The sequence below is a fragment of the Diabrotica undecimpunctata genome, chromosome 3 (assembly GCF_040954645.1).
Source record: "Diabrotica undecimpunctata isolate CICGRU chromosome 3, icDiaUnde3, whole genome shotgun sequence".
Classification (NCBI taxonomy): Eukaryota; Metazoa; Arthropoda; class Insecta; order Coleoptera; family Chrysomelidae; genus Diabrotica; species Diabrotica undecimpunctata.
This window is the reverse complement of record NC_092805.1, coordinates 101471190-101491501: the sequence shown is the minus strand read 5'-3', so window position 1 is coordinate 101491501 and position 20312 is coordinate 101471190. Positions and strand designations below refer to the sequence as shown.

At 32.1% G+C, this 20312-nt stretch overlaps 1 protein-coding gene across 1 annotated transcript in view; it reads left to right on the top strand.

The window, feature by feature from the left end:
* LOC140437098 (DDB1- and CUL4-associated factor 6-like) overlaps window positions 1–13263 on the top strand; it is a 54223-nt gene extending 40960 nt beyond the window's left edge. Inside the window, exon 11 of the mRNA XM_072526419.1 lies at window positions 12624–13263. Within this exon, the coding sequence (XP_072382520.1) occupies window positions 12624–12785 (162 nt within the window). The 3' untranslated portion in view covers window positions 12786–13263. The remainder of the gene's footprint in view (window positions 1–12623) is intronic.
* The last annotated feature ends 7049 nt before the right edge of the window (window positions 13264–20312 follow it).

Below are 20312 nucleotides of genomic sequence, written 5' to 3'. Positions count from 1 at the left end.
GTATCTGCCGACATATGTGTTGGTATACAACAGGTACTGCCGAATGTGGCTACTACCCAAATAAAAAGTATTCCGTAAACTACTTTTCGAAACCGATTTTATATCAGATATCCCTATTTGCGTCCATTCGAAGCCATGTTAGAGTTGCTTCCTAAGACAGAATAGATTTATTTTCACGTTCAGAGCGACTGTGAAAGCCGTTCTGAAGAGGCCTCTTAGGCCGAAATACGTATAAGCGGATACACAGACGCACTATACGTGAAATCAAATCTTAACTGTCTTTTCCTTTTTAAAAAGTATTTCATTTAAAATGTAATAAGTTAAAAATCAAAACTGTTCATGTTAGTTTGGTGAACTGTTTTTAGAAAATTATATGACTCATTTTTATAATACAGAACCGCCGAAAAAATCGTAATTAAAGCTGGCCTTGGAATAGGCCTTTCTTCTTTTCGATGACTAGTCACTCCCATACAAGGCATTCAAAATATAACCAACTTGTTTATTACAATTTTTTGCAAAATAAGATCATCTTTAGGCCCTTTTTGTTACTTTTTTACGTTATATATATATATATATATATATATATATATATATATATATATATATATATATATATATATATATATATATATATATATAGTTTGGGTAAAAGTTTATGGTCGGTATGGTAAAATTTAACAGGATATCTAACACAGATATAAAATCATATTTTCAGCGAATAGACAAAGATAACCATCATATTTCCCCTTGGTCTCCCCTCCATATTTCTCATAGACGCCCATTAGTGAGACGATTAGTTCCGATAACATATCTTTGGTTCCGATCCAGCTTTACCTAAGAAACTAGAGGTGGGTCGTTGACATTTTTTTCGGAACCGTTTTTCGTAAACTAGTAACTAGTTGATTGTTTACCAGTAGTTTCAAATAAGCGAGTACACAAACAAACATATTGGCTATTATCGTTTATGTGTAGTAAGTATTGAAGTGAAAGAAACTAACGAAGGATATATTTATTATAACTTGAAAAATAAATTAAACAATAGTACTTACATTTACATTACACATAGTGGTTACATACAATATAGTGGTTAAGTTAGGATATACATGGCGATGGTTTTTCCACCACTGTAATGGACAGTTCCAATCTCCGTTCGAATGTCGACTTCTTTTATATCTCTCGATACAGGTGTATGTTTAGATGAGTCATGTCCAATTAATTCATGAAAAATACACCATGGACCTAAGTCATCTTTATCAGTTTCTTTTTCTTGCAGAGATTTTCTGATAAATTTGAAGCTAAAAAAAACAAAGAAAGAGTTAAGAAGCTGTTTACTTCTATAATTAAAGAACAAGAAGATTGTACTATTGAAAATCAACCAGTACAAGAAAAAGAAACCGGTAAAGATGACTTAAGTCCATGGTGTATTTTTGATCAATTAATTGGACCATGGTGGAAAAACCATCGCCATGTATATTCTAACTTATCCACTATATTCATAAAATATTGTAAATGTGAACACATGTTCAAAATCTGGTTTAATTTTAAATAAGAGAAGAACACGATTAACAAGAACTAAAGTAGAAAAACTTATGTTTTTAAATGTCAATTTAGACGATTCGCGATTTAATAATAACGTGTAATGTAAATGTAAGTACGATTTACTATTTGTATGGTTTAGTTTATTTTTAAGTTATAATAAATATATCCTTCATTAGTTTCTTTCACTTCAATAAATATACACATAAACGATAATAGCCATTATGTTTGTTCATGTAGGTACTCTCTTACTTGAAACTACTGTTAAACAATCATAGTTACTTGTTTACGAAAATCGGTTCAGTTGCGTTAACTATAAAAACGTCAACGACCCACCTCTACTCGTTACCACTGTCCCTACTTTGATTTGGTGCTTTGACGACGCGAGACAAGAGGTTGCCAAATAATTTTGTATGAAGGTTTTTTTATTGTGGTGTCATAATGCAGTTTATTATTTTTATTGGGAATAAGGCACAATGTGACTTTAAAATAAGCTTACTTTGATGTTTAGATTTTTAATTCGGAAATCGTACTTAAAATACGAAACATTAATAAATTGTATTTATATAAAACGATTTTCGAAGGGGAAATCAAAATGTTATATTACACTTATTGTAAAGTAAAATTGTGGCATATTCCCAATAAAAAACAGTAAGCTGCCATTTAAATCCATTTCATCCAAATTTGATTTTGATTATCTTAGAACATTGTTCAAATGCTAAAAAGACAACAGGTCAAATAAAACCAATAAGTTTGGCAACGTTGAACTTCCCCTTTTTTATTATTTCCACTCATGCGTTTTCGGCGATATAAAGGGCGGACCTAATATACCTCTCTCTTTTTAAACAGGTGTTTCTCACTCCATCTCACGTAAGGTCCATACCGACCATAAACTTTTACCTATACTATATACATATATATATATATATATATATATATATATATATATATATATATATATATATATATATATATATATATATATATATATTAAACCTAGAGCTAACTGTATATTTAAATTGTTGAATTAAATTGAGTGGTCGCTGGTTAATCGTGGTGGTAAATAGTTGATCGATAGGGTGAAGAAATAACTTATAAAATGAAATCTCTTCACACGTTCTTTATTTTGTGCTCTTATGGCAACATATGGAAACATACTACTTTTACAAACTTGTAATGACTTTGCCTAGGGCTGACAGGGTTGCCGTCTAGGCAAATTAAAACTTAGGTCTAAGAATTTACATATATGTACATAGAATAGAAATATTTTGAAACAATAGAATAAAAATATTTTGAAACGATTTTAAACAAACTCCCCCGTTGAAGGGTACCTTCAAAATAGATTATAAATATAAATAAAGTCTTATGTATCAATACTATCACTAACACTCTTTTGCTGCATTGGTAACGGACACAAATGACGAACAGAGCGAATAACAGTCTTATTGTTTGTTTTTACCTCTGCCACTCTTGAAAGTTTATCTTTACCGGAATGCAAGTTAATAATACGTCCCAACGGCCATCTACATGGTGGTTGTTGATAACTGCGAATTAACACTAAAGTTCCAATCTTCAAATGGGACGAAGATTCTTTCCATTTGTATTGCTGTTGCAGTTGCAAAACGTATTCTTTCACATAACGATTCCAAAATTGTTGATACATATGACGAATCGTTTTGTAGTTGGTGAGCCTGCCTATCGGGATTGTGCTTAAGTCAGTATCGGGAATGGTTGTAATAGGACGGCCAATCAGGAAATGGGAAGGAGTAAGTGGCGTTAGGTCAGTTGGGTCGTTAGAGAGTGCAAACATAGGTCTAGAATTTAAGACTCCCTCGATCTGAATCAGCAGAGAATTAAAATCTTCGTAGATAAGTTTTTTGTCGAGTAACACCCTCTTTAAATGGTGTTTCATACTTTTAACTGCCGCCTCCCAAAGACCGCCAAAATTAGGCGCATACGGTGGAATGAAATGCCAATTTATATTATGATCAATAGCGTAATTGTGAATATAAGTATTATTTTTTAAAAGAAATTGACCAAATTGTTTAAGTTCATTGCGAGCTCCAACGAAAGTGGATCCATTATCTGAATAAATGTCATTGGGGATACCTCGTCGAGCTATGAAACGCTTCAAGCAGGATAGGAAACAGTCTGTTGTGAGATTTGTAATGAGTTCAAGATGAATTGCTTTGGTACAAAAGCATACAAAAACACAAACGTAACCTTTTATTTCTTTGGCTCCCCTACCCGATTTATTGTTTAGTAAAAATGGTCCTGCAAAATCTATGCCACAGTGCTGAAATGGCAGTGATGGGGTTGTGCGAGCTTCGGGCAAACTGGCCATTGGACAACTGGCAAATGTAGGTTTAAATTTAAAACAAGTAAGACAATTTCTTACTGTTTTTCTTGCAAGGTCTCTCCCCCGAATTGGCCAATAATATTGTCGAATTGATGAGAGAAGGAGTTGAGGACCTGCATGTAATAGGACTTTATGTTTATGTTCAAATAGCAACTTAGTGAAAGGATGATTAGATGAAATTAATATAGGGTGTTTAGAGTTAAAGTCTAATCCAGATAATCTAAGTCGACCCCCTACTCGTAATACATGATTTTCATCTAAAAATGGAGTAAGATTTGAAAGTTTATGTTTGATTGGTAATGGTTTATTGGAATTTAAAATAGATATTTCCTCCGCAAATGAATCCAATTGTGCAAGTTTTATTAACCGCAATGATGCTTCTTCTACTTCGGAAAGAGTTAAAGGGCCTATCGTTCTTTCTGACCTTTTTTTACACGCGTTATTACGAAATCGAAGACAATAACTAACGACATGTTTTAACGTTGAAATATTAGAAAATCGAGAGAATAGAAAGAGTGGTACCGAATGGGTAGCCAATAACATCGAACGTTTAACCTTTTGTTCAGGAAGTTCGATTTCAGACATTGAAGGAGGTGCGGGTTTGTCTATAGGACCACGTAGAAAAATTGGCCCCTTCCACCATAATTCACGGTTAGCTAGATCTTCTGGTAAAACTCCTCTGGAAGCCAGGTCTGAAGGATTTTCTTTAGTATTAACATAATGCCAATCATCCTTGTTGGTTAACTGTTGAATTTTGGCGACGCGATTGCCTACGAATTGTTGTAACTGATTAGCATCCTTTTTTATCCAACATACTACTATCTGAGATTCGGACCAATAGTATATCGGTACTGACGGTGAACTGGCATTGACAACTTGGGCTGTTAATTGTGCTCCCAGTAGAGCAGCACATAACTCTAATCTGGGAATGGTGAGTCGCTTTAATGGTGCAACTTTACTTTTGGAGCAAATTAAATGACTTTGATAATTGCCACTTGCATTTATGCTTCGGAAATATATACAGCTTGCATAAGCATCTTGAGATGCATCACAGAAACAATGAATGTCTAGTATGGAATGATTGGATCCAAGAACATGCCTAGGAATCTCTAATTGATTGAGTTGGGACAATTGATTGTAAAATTGTGTCCATTTAATATAAATGTCATGTGGAACCTTTTCGTCCCAATTTAATTTGAGGGTCCATAATTTCTGAATTATGAGTTTAGAAAGTACAATTACTGGAGAGAGAAGACCAAGAGGATCCCAGATCTGTGAAATGATAGATAATATCTTTCTCTTAGTAATCGAATTATCATGTGGAATTGAAGATATTTTAAAATTTAGAATGTCTTTGTTACTATTAAATTGTACACCTAAGGTTTTACAGCTTTCGTGTTCACCGAAATTTAAAATTTCATTAGGAATATCGCAACATGGAATGTTCAAGAGAACACTCGGATTATTTGTAACCCATTTTCTAAGTATGAATTGTGCTGATTTTAATATGTCTGAAATATCTTTACATCGGGTTTGTAATTCTGAAAGATCATTGGAACCCGTTACTAGGTCATCAACATAGAAATCATTAAGAATTGTCTGTGAAGCTGTCGGTAATGTATTACAGTTATCAATTGCTAATTGATTTATGCATTTTATTGCTAAGTATGGCGAACTAGTACAACCATACGTAACGGTGTTTAATTGATAAATTGAAAATTCATCAGCTGGGTTGTCCCTCCTGGGATAAAATTGAGGATGAGTTTTGAATCGGTTTTCGAGTGATATGAATCGGTTTTTTGCCATTTCTTTTGAATCTCCCAATAAATCGGTGGAATATTTGAAGGGCAACTTCACTACAAACTGACCGTTTTCATTTCTTTGAGTGTGTTTGGTAAATAGTTCCTCACACTGGACGTCATCTTTTGATAACATCATAGGTTCATTTATCTCATTGAGTTCCCAGAATTTACGTAACTGATTGTCTTCTGGTATAAAGCATTGTGAAAAATTGCATAACGACGTTGATATCGCATTCATTACAGTACCAGATATTACCCACCCAAGTTTGGTATTTTGAAGCACTGGTGCATGTTTTCCTAATTTAATATTGCCCTCTAATAGCAGTTCCCAGAACAAACTGGCACCTATGATCATGTCAACTTTCTGAGGAGTATTGAAAGTAGGATCAGACAATTCGATATTTTGAGGAATGGAAATTGTAGAGATATCAAATTGTTGTAACGGAATAGTTGAAATGAATGGTGTTACATAACAAGATAATTGAAATTGGAAATTATTTTTGTTTGAGAAAATTGTAATTGAAGTTTTCTTTTTTAAAGTAGAAACCACTTGGTTAATACCAATAATAGCTAATTCGGTATTGGTTAATGGTAACCCTAACCGTTTGACAAACTCTTCGGTAATCAAATGGGATTGAGCTCCTGAATCGAGCAGAGCTCTACATTGATGCAATTGATTGTTTTGGTCTTTAACTTTGAATGTTACTGTCGACAGAATTATATTAGATTGTGTATCTCTGTCTGTAACTAAACATTGTTGATTTGGGACTGAAATTGTTTGAATATTGTGAGAAATTGCTTGTGAATTGTGTGACACCTGGTCACTATCATTTGGATGATTATGAGCACCTACTGATTGAATTGTGTCTCGAGAATTGTATTGATTATTGTTGTTGTATGCATTTGACTGTGTGTTTTGACTTTGATATGAACGAGAATAATCTTGATGTAATAAAGTGTTGTGTTTACGTTTACACTTACGACATGATCCGCTACTGCACCTTTCCTTGGAGTGACCAAAACGTAAACAATTCGGACAAAGTTTTAAAGATTTAATCTTTTCCCATCTGTCATTAATTGTTAATCTTAAAAATTCGGGGCAAGAATATATTAAATGATCACTCTTGCAAAAATTGCACTGAATTTGATTTATTGCTAAATGAAATTGTGATCGAGATTGTAGAGGTTTCTGAAACCCAGAGTGACTTTTAACGGTCATCATTGAGGAGGAATGAGGCTCTTCTTGAGATTGTAATATGTCTTGTCTCTGTTTAAGGAATTCAAGAAATTCATTTAAATGAGGCAATTCGGCAGAAGTGTGGTATTCTTTCCACTTATTTTGAGTTACTTTGTCTAATTTATTGTATACAACATGAATAATTGTCATATCCCATAGAGACTCTTTAGTGAGCTTCATTCCTTCTAAATATGATAAATGCTTTGAAACTTCATCGATTAACCCTCTGAATTGCATGAACGTGCCTTTATGTATCGAATTTAAATTGAAAATAGATTTTAAGTGGGTGTCGACTAGAAACTTTTTTCGATCGAATTTGTTGCAAAGCATATTCCATGCAGCATGGTAGTCTTGGGAATCAGTAAAACCTTTTATTGTTCGTTTGGCATAACCTTCCAACGCAGCCTTTAAAAAATTAAACTTTTGACCTGCACTTAATGATGAATTTGAATCGATAGTGTTTATAAAATTGGTTTTGAATTCGAGCCACTGCTCATATTCACCATTAAATGTAGGAAGCTTGATTTTCGGCAAAAGAAAATTTTGAAGTGGATCGTGATTAACTACATTTTGAGGTGTGACATTTATTACCGGAGAAGAATTGTTTATGTATTCCTCTAAATATGAAATTGCTGTATAAAATTGATTTTCAAATGGATCACGTTCATTAAAATGAATTTCTAATTGATCGTCCGAACATTTCTCCTCGATAGATTGCTGAATAATTTCAAATTGACTTAATAATTCAAGATTATTTTTATATCGCATATTTACATCGCCTAATGTCGGTTTAAGTGAACCATCAATTATTTTATTTACAAAATTTGTTAATGAAGTTAATTTACGTTTAAGAGAACCTCTATTTCTTATTAATTGTGCAATATCTGAGCTCGACATTATTTATTTTTTAATTGAAATGTTCGTAAATATCTCTAAATCTGACAAGTTATAATACCATGCAAATTTAAAAAGATCAAAAAAGTCTGAAACACCAGAATCTATAAATAGCACTGCGATAAGGTTTAAGGGTAGGATTTATCTTAAGATGGTATATAAGTGGAACAGACTTACAGCTTTTCAGGGATGCGCGTCTGCAATCGCTCAGCAAATTGGCCACAGGAACACCGCTTCGTGTTTGTCAACGTTCTTTTGACTCGCTGTCCCGTTCTCTGATGGGTTGAAAGGCACAGATGCACTAATAGAAACTTTTGCTTTACTTTTAACAAATTGATGATTAAAAATTGAAATTGTTACGATTTACCACCGAATTCGGCTACGAATGACCAAAAAATTGTATATTTAAATTGTTGAATTAAATTGAGTGGTCGCTGGTTAATCGTGGTGGTAAATAGTTGATCGATAGGGTGAAGAAATAACTTATAAAATGAAATCTCTTCACACGTTCTTTATTTTGTGCTCTTATGGCAACATATGGAAACATACTACTTTTACAAACTTGTAATGACTTTGCCTAGGGCTGACAGGGTTGCCGTCTAGGCAAATTAAAACTTAGGTCTAAGAATTTACATATATGTACATAGAATAGAAATATTTTGAAACAATAGAATAAAAATATTTTGAAACGATTTTAAACACTAACATTAATACTATTACAAGAAAGACTGTTTCAGTTTGTACACTACCAAAACATGCATATTACAAATACATTAATAGAAATAAATTAACAGAAAATGGACTTGGGTAGCACCAAATGGAACCACTAAGAACGAAATTGACTTCATTCTAACCAAAAAGATTGCTACAATAAAAAATGTCAGTCTAGTAAATAAATTTCGAACAGGTAGAGACCATAGACTAATCAGAGCAAAAATTGTTCTAGATCTGAAACTAGAAAGAAAAAAATTAATCACAAAAACAATCTAAAAGAAAACTTAGGTTACTACCATAGGACAATTGATGAAAGATTACATGGCCAGCTACAATGAAATCAGCAGCTCTCAATTAATGGAAATCATCCTTGATAGTGCCAAAGAAACCGGAGGCCCACAACAACAAAATGAACTTAGTAAACTGTCTAATAAAATCAAAATAATGCCAAAAAAGGAAATTAAAGTAAGTAGCAACATACGGAGAATACCGTACACAGAACTTTGTAAGACAATAAGGAAAAGTATTAAGTAAGACATAAGAAAATACAATGAAAGATTGGTAGAAAATGTAATCAAAAATAGAAAAAACTATAAGAACAAGAAAAACATTAATCCTTGGGAAGAAGCAAATCGTTGCTCTAACAAACGAAAACAACAGGATTGCAAACAGAAATGAAATAATAAAACTCGTGACTAAATTTTACAGGGAACTATACAAAGCCCTTGAAACGCTTGAAGAAACAATAAGCAACCAAGAGGTACCAGAAGTTCTCCCGGAAGAAGTAGAATCGACAATTACAAAAATAAAAAACAGTAAAGCAGCTGGAAAAGACGGCATAATAGTGGAACTGCTTAAATTCGCTGGCAAAAACCTAGAAAATCTTAGCAGACATATTTACGAACTGCCTAAGGTCAAGGTGCATACCAGACCACTGAAGTATAGTAAACATAATTCTCATTCATAAGAAAGGTAGCAAAGAGGATATCAAAAACTACATACCTATAAGTTTACTACCAATCATATTAAAGATATTCACAAAGATCATCAACAACCGATTAACAAATGCATTAGATACTGCACAGCCAAGAGAGGAAGCTGGCTTCAGAAGTAGATTCATTACACTAGATCATATTCATACGCATGGATAACTAATGAGTAGAGCTAAAGAATATGAAATACCGCTAGCCTTAACCTTAATAGATTTCGAGAAGGCTTTCGATTGTATATATCCCAAGACAGTAATAGAAGCTTTGACCAACCAAGGCATTGACAAACCGCACATCGCACAAAACAAAGGCCCATCCGTTGATGGAGAATACCTCAGATATCTAAGGTTTGCAGACGGCATCGTTCTGATTGCTAATAATCCTGCAGAACTACAAGAACTTATAAGCGACCTAAATGCAGCCATGAAGTTGGTCTAAAAATGAACTAGACAAACACAAAAACTATGTACAATGAGCTAGTGGATATCCAAAATGTAAAATAAACAACACTGCACTTGAGACAGTAGACGAGTATATATACCTGGAACAATTAATACATAAATCTGGCTCATTACTCCCAGAAATCAACAGAAGAATAAAATTGGCTTGGACATCTTTTGGTAGAAATGCAGTCATATTCAAATCAAAGATGTGAATGAAGAAAAAAGCATTCGATTAGTGTATACTATTAGTCATGACAGCGAAACTTAAGACACTAAAGAAAGAGATAATGGAGAAACTCAAAGAATAGAATGTATCAGACAGAAAATCAAGCTCACTGATGTAATCCACAGAATTAAATCTTTAAAATAGCAGTGGGTGGGGCATTTAGCGAGAAGAACTGACAGTAGATGGTCCACTAGAATTACACTGTGGTGTCCAAAAGGCGTCAAGAGACCAAAACAACATCCAAATGTAAGTTGGGACTATGACATAAGAAAACAAGCCAGTACAACATGTCACAGACAAGTGAATATTAGACAATCATGAGCAGAAATGAAGAACGACTATGTAAGGAAGGCTGCACCATAATCGCTAGAATACGCTGAGAATGATGATATATATATATATATATATATATATATATATATATATATATATATATATATATATATATATATATATATATATATTATCTTTCTTTAAACAGTAAGATCTTAATTTTTTTTATTTTTAATATTTTATATAGACGAACCAAGCCAAGATATTATTAGAAATAATAAAACAATTGAAAAACAATAAGAGCCCTGGGGAAAGCTAAGTAACAATCGAAAACATAAAGTGTGGAGGGAAATTATTAAAAACCAAAGTATGTGAACTGATTAAAGCAAGTTGGGTAATAGAGCAAATACAATAAGGATGGAAAACATTGTGGAATTTTTTTTTCGAAATCACTAGGTTATGACTTGGGACCTCTTATCCACAACAACTCTGTACTAGAAAAATCATTAGAGAAACGGGTATAAATAAAAATGGCATACTGTGTATTACTAGGATGAGTCAAAATGCAGCTGGCGCTAATTATAAATAGGTTTATTGACAAAACAAATAAATATGAATTGCAAATAAATCTACAAAAAAGAATCAATACCTGGAATTCAAAAATAAAAAAGGAATAAAAAATCTTAGTACATTGAAAGTACAAACAAATCTAAAATCTAAATTTGTGTGAAGGTCTAAGGCACGAATATACAAAACAGTTTTGAGACCAACTGTTCTGTACGGGGCTGAAACCTGGATTATGAATAAGACGTTTCAAGATGAACTGGAAAGATGGGAACGGAAAATATTACGCAGAATATATGGTGAACGGCAAACAGAGAATGATTGGAGAGAGGAGAGAGGGGCAGTAATAAGTGAAATTTTAAGGACACGAAGACTACAATGGATAGGACATTTGAACAGAATGGGAAATGTTAAAAATATTGCGACGAGAAAAATTGATCTAAAAAGGAGAAGAGCAGACTCAGACGAATATAATCAGAGGTGATTACGGAAGATTTAAAAGAAAGAAAAATAAAGAAAAAGGTTATGGATAAAAGAGAATGGAGAAAGATAACATTTAGATAAGGGCCTACAAGGCCTTTAGATAGCATATTGATGAATATCAGTGTACAAAACTTACTTCAAAGTAGCAAAATCGCAATGTCCTCATAATTGATACAACAATATCTATCTGATGATATATATGATCATACCATTATTTCTAATTGTTGATGTATGTTTGAGGTTTTAATATTAACATTTTATAATTGTAATTTTTTATTAATATTCTTTACCCTGTATTCATATTGCGACTGGCCTTTGAAATTGTATATTTTACATTGCATATAAAAAAATTCACAGAAAGCGTTGCACTGGTTCAGAATATTAACGTTTTTTTCTTTGGCTTTATTTTAAGTAGGTCAAGTATTAAATTTATAATTGTTGTGTTCATTATATTAACAATTCGCCACCAAAAGATAATATTAGTCAAATATAAAGCAATTTACTTAAGTATAGCTAGGTAATTCACAATTTAAATATGCTTAGCTGTACTTATCATTATATGTACAAGTTTTATATTTTGGATATACACACTAACGGTTATTTTATTTATTATTTGATATATTAGAAATGTTATAACAAAGATGATACGCACAAAAACAAATAATTAATAACAAAATTATATACCTTACGTACCTTTAAATCTCAATTAAATATTTAGCTAGAGATGGGATTTCAGTGTTTCTGCGTTTTATTATAAAAAACTCAAAGATATTGAATCATTTATCTGATTGTGTGTTGTTAAACCATCATTTTATAATTTTCTTTTTGCAATCCACATTTTTTTTGCGACTAGACCTTTACTTCTACATCTAAGTTTCACAAAAATATTTGTTAAAACGGCTTGTAGGCCTATAGGCCTGTCCAAATTTTAAATTGACAGTGCCAAATCATAAATATTACATCATTCAACATGATTATTAGGCTACTACTGAGCCGTACAAATATTTATTTCTTGGCTTTCTGAAATTACGATTTTATTCGATAGCTTATATGTGGCAACTAGAGCAATTTTTATCTCATTTAATATTTATCGGTTGTTTCAGTTGATAAATAGAAACGCAATAATGCTGGAAGAGACTAGAGATACGATAACTGTTCCTGCGTCTTTCATGATCCGGATGCTGGCGTGTCTGAATCAGATTCGCAGAGGAGCTAGAAATAGAACAACTACCAGAAGAACAGAGGGTGAACCGGAAGAGTCATAATGAATTATTTATGTTCGACTTTAGATTAAACTAGTTAATTTTTGCGGAAGTCTTATTTTGCCATTCTATATTTATTAAATGTTTGTAATAAAAGCGGGTGTCTCATTTTTTCAAATCTCATTAAAAGTATACGAAAATAGACTAAAAAACGGGAGCTGTCCTAACTTTATTTTAAATGATATATTAACCGATAATAAGTGTACATTTAAAAACGTTATGTTGAAATACTGGAAGGTTTGGTACGTTACTATCAAAAAGTAATTATACTACTCAAAAAATAATTTCCACAGTATTCTGCAACATTGCTTTCACATTCTTCCACAATATAACGTAGGTTTTTTACAACGTATATTAAATAACTACTAACATATACATCAAACTGTGTTGTACTGAATATTCTACCTTTAAGACCCTTAAGTATTGTTACGTTTTTTTATTAATTCTAATTTATTTATTAAAGGTTCTATTTATAACACTTATAAATTTGTTAAAGTCTTTATTTGTACTATATATATATATATATATATATATATATATATATATATATATATATATATATATATATATATATACATATATATGTATATCTAATGTATTTTACACTTAATAATTATATAATTTATCTACATTTATACAATTTATTATAATTCGTGCGTTACAATTTAAACGCGGCGCGAGCTTCAGATATTAACTGTTTTCTTCCCAACAAAACATCTCTTTTTATATAAAACTCTGTTAGTTTCGGAATCCCCTATAGCAGACATGAATTTACTCGAACATTGGGGAAGACCGGTTGTTGGTGGTGTTGACAAGAATAACGGGAGCTCCATCGAATAGACTGGTATTTTGGCGAAGGCGGTCTTCCGCTAAAACTAGTTTTTCAACTGCTTGGAACCCTCGAGTCGTCGATGACTCATCATAATTCGGGTCTAGAGGTTTCTGGTAAACAAACGCCGAAATGACTAGAACAAAGACAGAATTAGTCATAATATATTTACAGTTGTATAGGCCATGATATTTATTATCGTAACATTGCCCCCCTCTTAAACTGGAACTGGAACGGTATGCTGGTATCGGCAACTGGACCCTCTTTTACAACTTCCAGTTGTATAAAAATGACAAGGGACGGTTTTCTCTCTGCACCAGTAACTATGCGGATTGCAACAGACTAACACCTGGACTTCGGTGTCTTTAAAGGTCTCCTCCACCATACTATCTTCACGACATTTCAAAGAAGCTATTAGTATAAGAGGGTCTTTGGAAAAGTTCTGGGTCGAAGCGGCCATCCTAAGGCCGACTCGTTCTGGTTTTCCTGATGGTGAGTTTCTTGATTTTATGGTCTTCGTTTTCTTGTATGTAATACTTTTCATCATATTAACGAGCTGGTCAAGTTTATCTTCATCTCCTTCCTCTTTTACAGTCCTAACTTTACTGTACCCTCCAGAGGCCTGCTTAGCTGACTCATATTCGAGGGCGGCGGATAAGACATCAACCAGCGTCTTGTGACGAGCTAATCGCAGTGTTCTCTGCATTTCATGATCACGAAGACCATCAATAAACATTTGAACGGCCAATTTTTCCATCATGTCTTCGGGAGCTGTTGGATAAGCATATCGTACTAATTTGGCAATATCTACCTCATATTCTTGAAGAGCCCCATCTTTCTTTTGTCTTCGATTTTTAAGCTGCGACTGATATACATGCTCCAAATGTTCGTGGCCATATCGCATATTTAACCTCTTCTTCAGTTGTTCGAAATCATCCTTCTCCTCTACGGCTATGGTCTGAAGCACATCTAAGGCATCTCCCCGAAGAGCGATAGTCAGGTTTACAGCCTTCTCTTTTTCAGACCATCCATTCGCTCTTGCAGCTGATTCGAACTGTTTCATGTAGTTGTTCCATGACGATTTTCCGTCGAAAGTTGGGACTTTCACATGGACAGAACCTCCACTTCCTTCAAATTTCGGCCGTATTTCCAATTTACATTTCGTCTCGTCTTGTTTTGTCTCTATTGTAATCGGATTGTTACCTCCCTCTGCTGTCCCTGTTTCCTCCATCTTCCTTTCCATCTCTTTCATCTTTTCTTCGAAGGCCAACATATCGGCAGCAACTTGATTTTTTAACGAAGACATTCTATCGTCCAGGGCAGACATCTCAGAAGTGACTTTAGTGATTTCCGAAGAGATGTTAGCAGAAACTGCTTTCCAGAGAAGAAATCTCGTTAGAAACGTTCTCCAATGATGCGATGTCACCAGAAACTTTGTTCTCTAATGATGCGATGTCGCCGGAAACTTTCGAAATATCGCCGGAAACTTTGTTCTCTAATGATGCGATGTCACCAGAAACTTTGTTCTCTAATGATGCGATGTCATCAGAGACTTTCGACATATCACCAGAAACTTTGTTCTCTAGTTTCGAAATCGACGAGATGACAGAATCTTCAAATATATGTTTCTGGATTAAAACCTTTTTCTTCCAAAGCGTCTTTTAGTCTTCGGACTAACTCAGCCTTTTTTCCGGTAGAAGCTAATTCTCTATCCTCGAGATGTCTTCTTAAATTCGTCACTGTCAGCTCATAAATCGTAGCCATTTTCACAATTTAAAAATATTCACTTCGGAACAACACTTGTTATGATTATTATAGGTCTAATTTACTTTTATTTCACTTCCGACACCATTTGTTACGTTTTTTAATAATTCTAATTTATTTATTAAAGGTTCTATTTATAACACTTATAAATTTATTAAAGTCTTTATTTGTACTATATATATATCTAATTTATTTTACACTTAATAATTATATGATTTATCTACATTTATACAAGTTATTATAATTCGTGCGTTACAATTTAAACGCGGCGCGAGCTTCAGATATTAACTGTTTTCTTCCCAACAAAATTTCACTTTTTATATAAAACTCCGTTAGTTTCGGAATCCCCTATAGCAGACATGAATTTACTCGAACTTTGGGGAAGACCGGTTGTTGGTGGTATTGACAAGAATACTGGGAACTCCATCGAATAGACTGGTATTTTGGCGAAGGCGGTCTTCGGCTAAAACTAGTTTTTCAACTGCTTGGAACCCTCGAGTCGTAGATGACTCATCATAATTCGGGTCTAGAGGTTTCTGGTAAACAAACGCCGAAATGACTAGAACAAAGACATAATTAGTCATAATATATTTACAGTTTTATAGGCCATGATATTTATTATCGTAACAGTATACTTTAAAATGGATAAGACAATACTCAAAGCTGCACTCTACTTTTCTTCATTAAAATCCGAAATCAATGCTTCCACAAACTGCATATCTTCGAGTTGCATATAGGAAAAGGAATTTAATGCTTCCATCTTTGTTTTATACATGAACGATTGGTTTTTCTTCATTTGTAGCATATATCTTAGGGACTTTCTTGACGTTCCGATCCTTTTTCTTAATTATTGTGGTTTTTACAAAGTCAGAATTATATGCATTAGTTTTAAACTCTTATCAAAAGTGGTTCACATTGCGAGAATCTTTGCTGGCACACTTTAAAATACACACTTTACTGTAGTTATTCATTTCTAGTTATACAGTTTTTTTAAAATCCTTAAAATATTTGGACTGCATATTTATAACAACAAATGTATGTGTCCTATCTACCTTTTTTTAATAATCTCACAAAACAAATGGGAGATCATGCATGTTGTACATGTAAACATTTTTCAATTCGAAAATGAATGTTATCTATTTCTTGAACGCAGGAGTGTCCAGGCAAGGAATACTTCATTGTAATCGTTTTTTCCTTTCGGATATCTCTGTAAACAATTTGTGACCGCTAGGGATATATGGAAATTGTTATTTTGTAGAACAGAGGTATCACTCCAGCATATGGTTTCTTCAATTTTTTAATGACGAGTTAATACCAATTGCAAAATTTGTATAAATGCACTGTCAATTTCGTTACCAGATCTCTCACCCAAACTTTCTGGACAAACGCCACAATAAAAAGCTTTATTAAAGGAACTGTGTGCAGTAAGGTTATAAACATTCTGTTTTTGTTTATAAAATAGGACAGAAATATCTGATTTTGGTATCTTTTTACAAAATATATTTCAAAATAAATTTCGAATTAAAAGGATATTTTGTAACTCGTCTGAACAGATTTTCTGAGTTTCACTACCATGCGTTTACTATTGTAAATTAAGTACATAATGGTTTTTTCATCAGGAACTAAATATTTTCTAGTATTTATATAAGCTTTTGGTCGTTGATATTTTGGTCGATGGTCCTGATCATGCTCAGGATTCCTTTTTCTTGTTATCTGCTTTTTTGGTACTTGAATTACTTCAGTGTAATCGGTATCAGTTGATGAATAATCTACTAATTTTGGAACTAAAACAATATCAGTGATTCCAGCTGACCCAGAATATTGTCCAATTTCAGGATAAGTTTCTAGTAATAATTAATATGAAATTCAACATTACTTAAATTCAGGTAACACTTATTTTTCCTCAATATGTTTTTTATCCAAGATTAGCCTATAATTGTTACTGCTATCAAATAATATTAGCCTTTCTACAATAAACTGTTAGTTTAGTTGATTAGGTTAGGTTCTATACATTCAATTGATTCCATTTCTCAAAATTTTAATACATACTAGAAAATTTGAAAAAAAAAGTTGGGCACGTAGAACCTTATGATTATAAAATACTTATTCTGATGAAGTGCACTTGGAACTGTTTTCCTGGTTTGGCCAATAGCCGAGATTTGTATATGGCTAGGTAGAGATTTATTTCGTAGAATATGTCGTTTGAATACGACCGAGTGATCTTGTGATGCCAGGTAATTATACCGAAAAATTTTATTTATTTATATTTTATATATATATATATATATATATATATATATTTTATATTTTTATTTTTTTATACATAATTTTTCTTATATCCTGATTGGAGCCTGTTTTCTTCAAATAAGATAAGGTGGAATCTGTAAATCTGAAAATAAGAAATGCCTTTTCCAGAATGTCCAGGCAACAGTTTTGTTTTTAATACATATCAATTTGGCTTTTCTTTGTCTTATTTGAGTCATCAGCAACAAATTTACTTCTTAATAGCTGTTAAACGCTTAAAAAGTTTGGGAATATGTACAGCTTTTTCTTTATAATTAATTAAATGAATTAATTAAACAATCGTACATATCGATTTAAAATAGAGCAAATTATTTAGATTCTTTATGTTTGACAAAATGTATTATTCTTTCGTCCAATCAATTTTGAATTTCGTATTTTCTGCTGGCGGATTATGCTAAACGATTTCTGGATAGAATATTTTGGAATGTAATTTCGTTGGACACATTTGTATAATTCTTGCCGATTGCATTATAGCATTGATATTATCATCGCTACATCACGTTGTAATTTCGCGTTCCCTATAACATTTTCGGCATGTACTATTATTTATTACTCGTTAGAAAACATTGTAAATGAAATTATCGTATTAATCAAATGGTAAACTAAATATGTAAATTAACTTTTACAAAGTAGCACTTATAAGATGGATATTATCAGAAATGTTAAATTTCAAAAATGTAATCGGTCTCTGGTTATAGCTACTTTATGATTTTGGAACAGTATTATTATGGAAGATGCTTATACATCTTCGTATTTTATTGGTAATTTTTTTATAGCTAACTTGCAGATTGTTACCCACTACAGATATTTAAAAAATTTAGGATGGCGTTTATGTACCGTTTAGAGAAAGATAAGGATGTATTAAACAGAATAAATTGTGTAATCTTTTGTAAAAGAATATAAATGGAGATACATATATTTTACCAAAACTAAAATATAAGAAGATAATTTATTATTTCGATTAAAATTTGTATAAATAATGTATTGGTTTTGTCTACAAAAGGTTAGACATTAATTCTGATTTTGATTTAGTTTAGACTGTATATAAATATTTAATGAAAATATTGTGGATTGTTTTCTTAGTGTAAGGAATGTACTGATCGATAACAACATTAAAATTATGATTTCGGGTGCATTATTAGCTTTACGAGATGCCTCATAATTTATAATTGGACATAGATCACTGCTAAAATTTTGAGGTTAAAATTGAACTACATTACACTTGCTTGCTATTCTCTCTATGATTAACAGAAATTAGCTATAAGCAGTATATAGATAGAAAATATTCATGGTATATTTTTCTTCCTATATATTAATCTCAAGTGGCGGTTATCCTATCTTCTATTTCTATTACTATTTAAATGGGAATAAGCCACAATTAAAGGTTAAAGTTAAAGTACGTTTATTGACGTTTCAATTTCCACTTCGGAAATCGTTCTCAAAATACAAACAGTAAATTAAAAAAAATTTTGTTTTTCTGTTACTTAGTGAAAAATTCATCTAATAATTTAATTTTATCTGACTCATTTATATTGACAATTCAGACATACATTATACATTTTAAAGTAGACGACTTTAAAATGATATTGCCAATATTGTTGAGTTGCGCTCCTGGGACGACTTTACTTATAAGATAATTCTTTCGATTACATAAAATCAACTTTAACTTGAGAATATCAATCAGAAAAAATCATGTAATTCGTCTTTAAAAAGACAAATACATCCATGATGACAGTAAAATTCTCCTGTTAGTGATTCCATAGTAAATTATGAGGGAAAAACCAGGAAAAAAAAAACCTCATAATACTATCCCGACATGGTAAGTATTTGGTCGTGCATTTAGTTTACCTTAATAAACACCAAATTCTGATTTTATATGTTTGTTATTTAAAAAACATAAATGATGTATGCTCTATATGTTACTGACTTACTAATAATGGTATTTTCCTTTTAATAACTTCCTTTTTCAATACGGGTAACCAGATCCTAAGTAGATCGTCGTCGTAAAGTCGCCAAAGGAGCGCAACTCAACAATATTGGCAGTATCATTTTAAAGTCGTCTACTTTAAAATGTATAATGTATGTCTGAATTGTCAATATAAATGAGTCAGATAAAATTAAATTATTAGAAGAATTTTTCACTAAGTAACAGAAAAACAAAAATTTGTTTAATTTACTAATGTTTTATTTTGAGAATGATTTTCGAAGTGGAAATTGAAACGTCAATAAACGTACTTTAACCTTTAATTGTGGCTTATCCCCATTTAAATAGTAATTACTTTAAAATGTCACAAGAAAATAACTTCAGAACAATATTCTATTTCTATTGTGACGGACCATTGAATTCTTTAATATTATTGTTAATGTTACTGTTGTTAAATGGAAACAAGTTTAGAATCTACAAGCTAGCTTTCATTTAACAAATTCGAAAAATATTTATTAACACTAAGAAATAAGTTATGCTATTGTGCCATCCGAGTGAACATTTTTATCGAAAATGAACTACTTATCAATACAATCCAATAATGTCAAACTTACATCATTTCTTATAATACTATTTACGTTTGATGTGAGCATTGAAATCAGAAAGAATATTCCAAATTTGATAACACCTCAACGATGTTCCCGTAGTT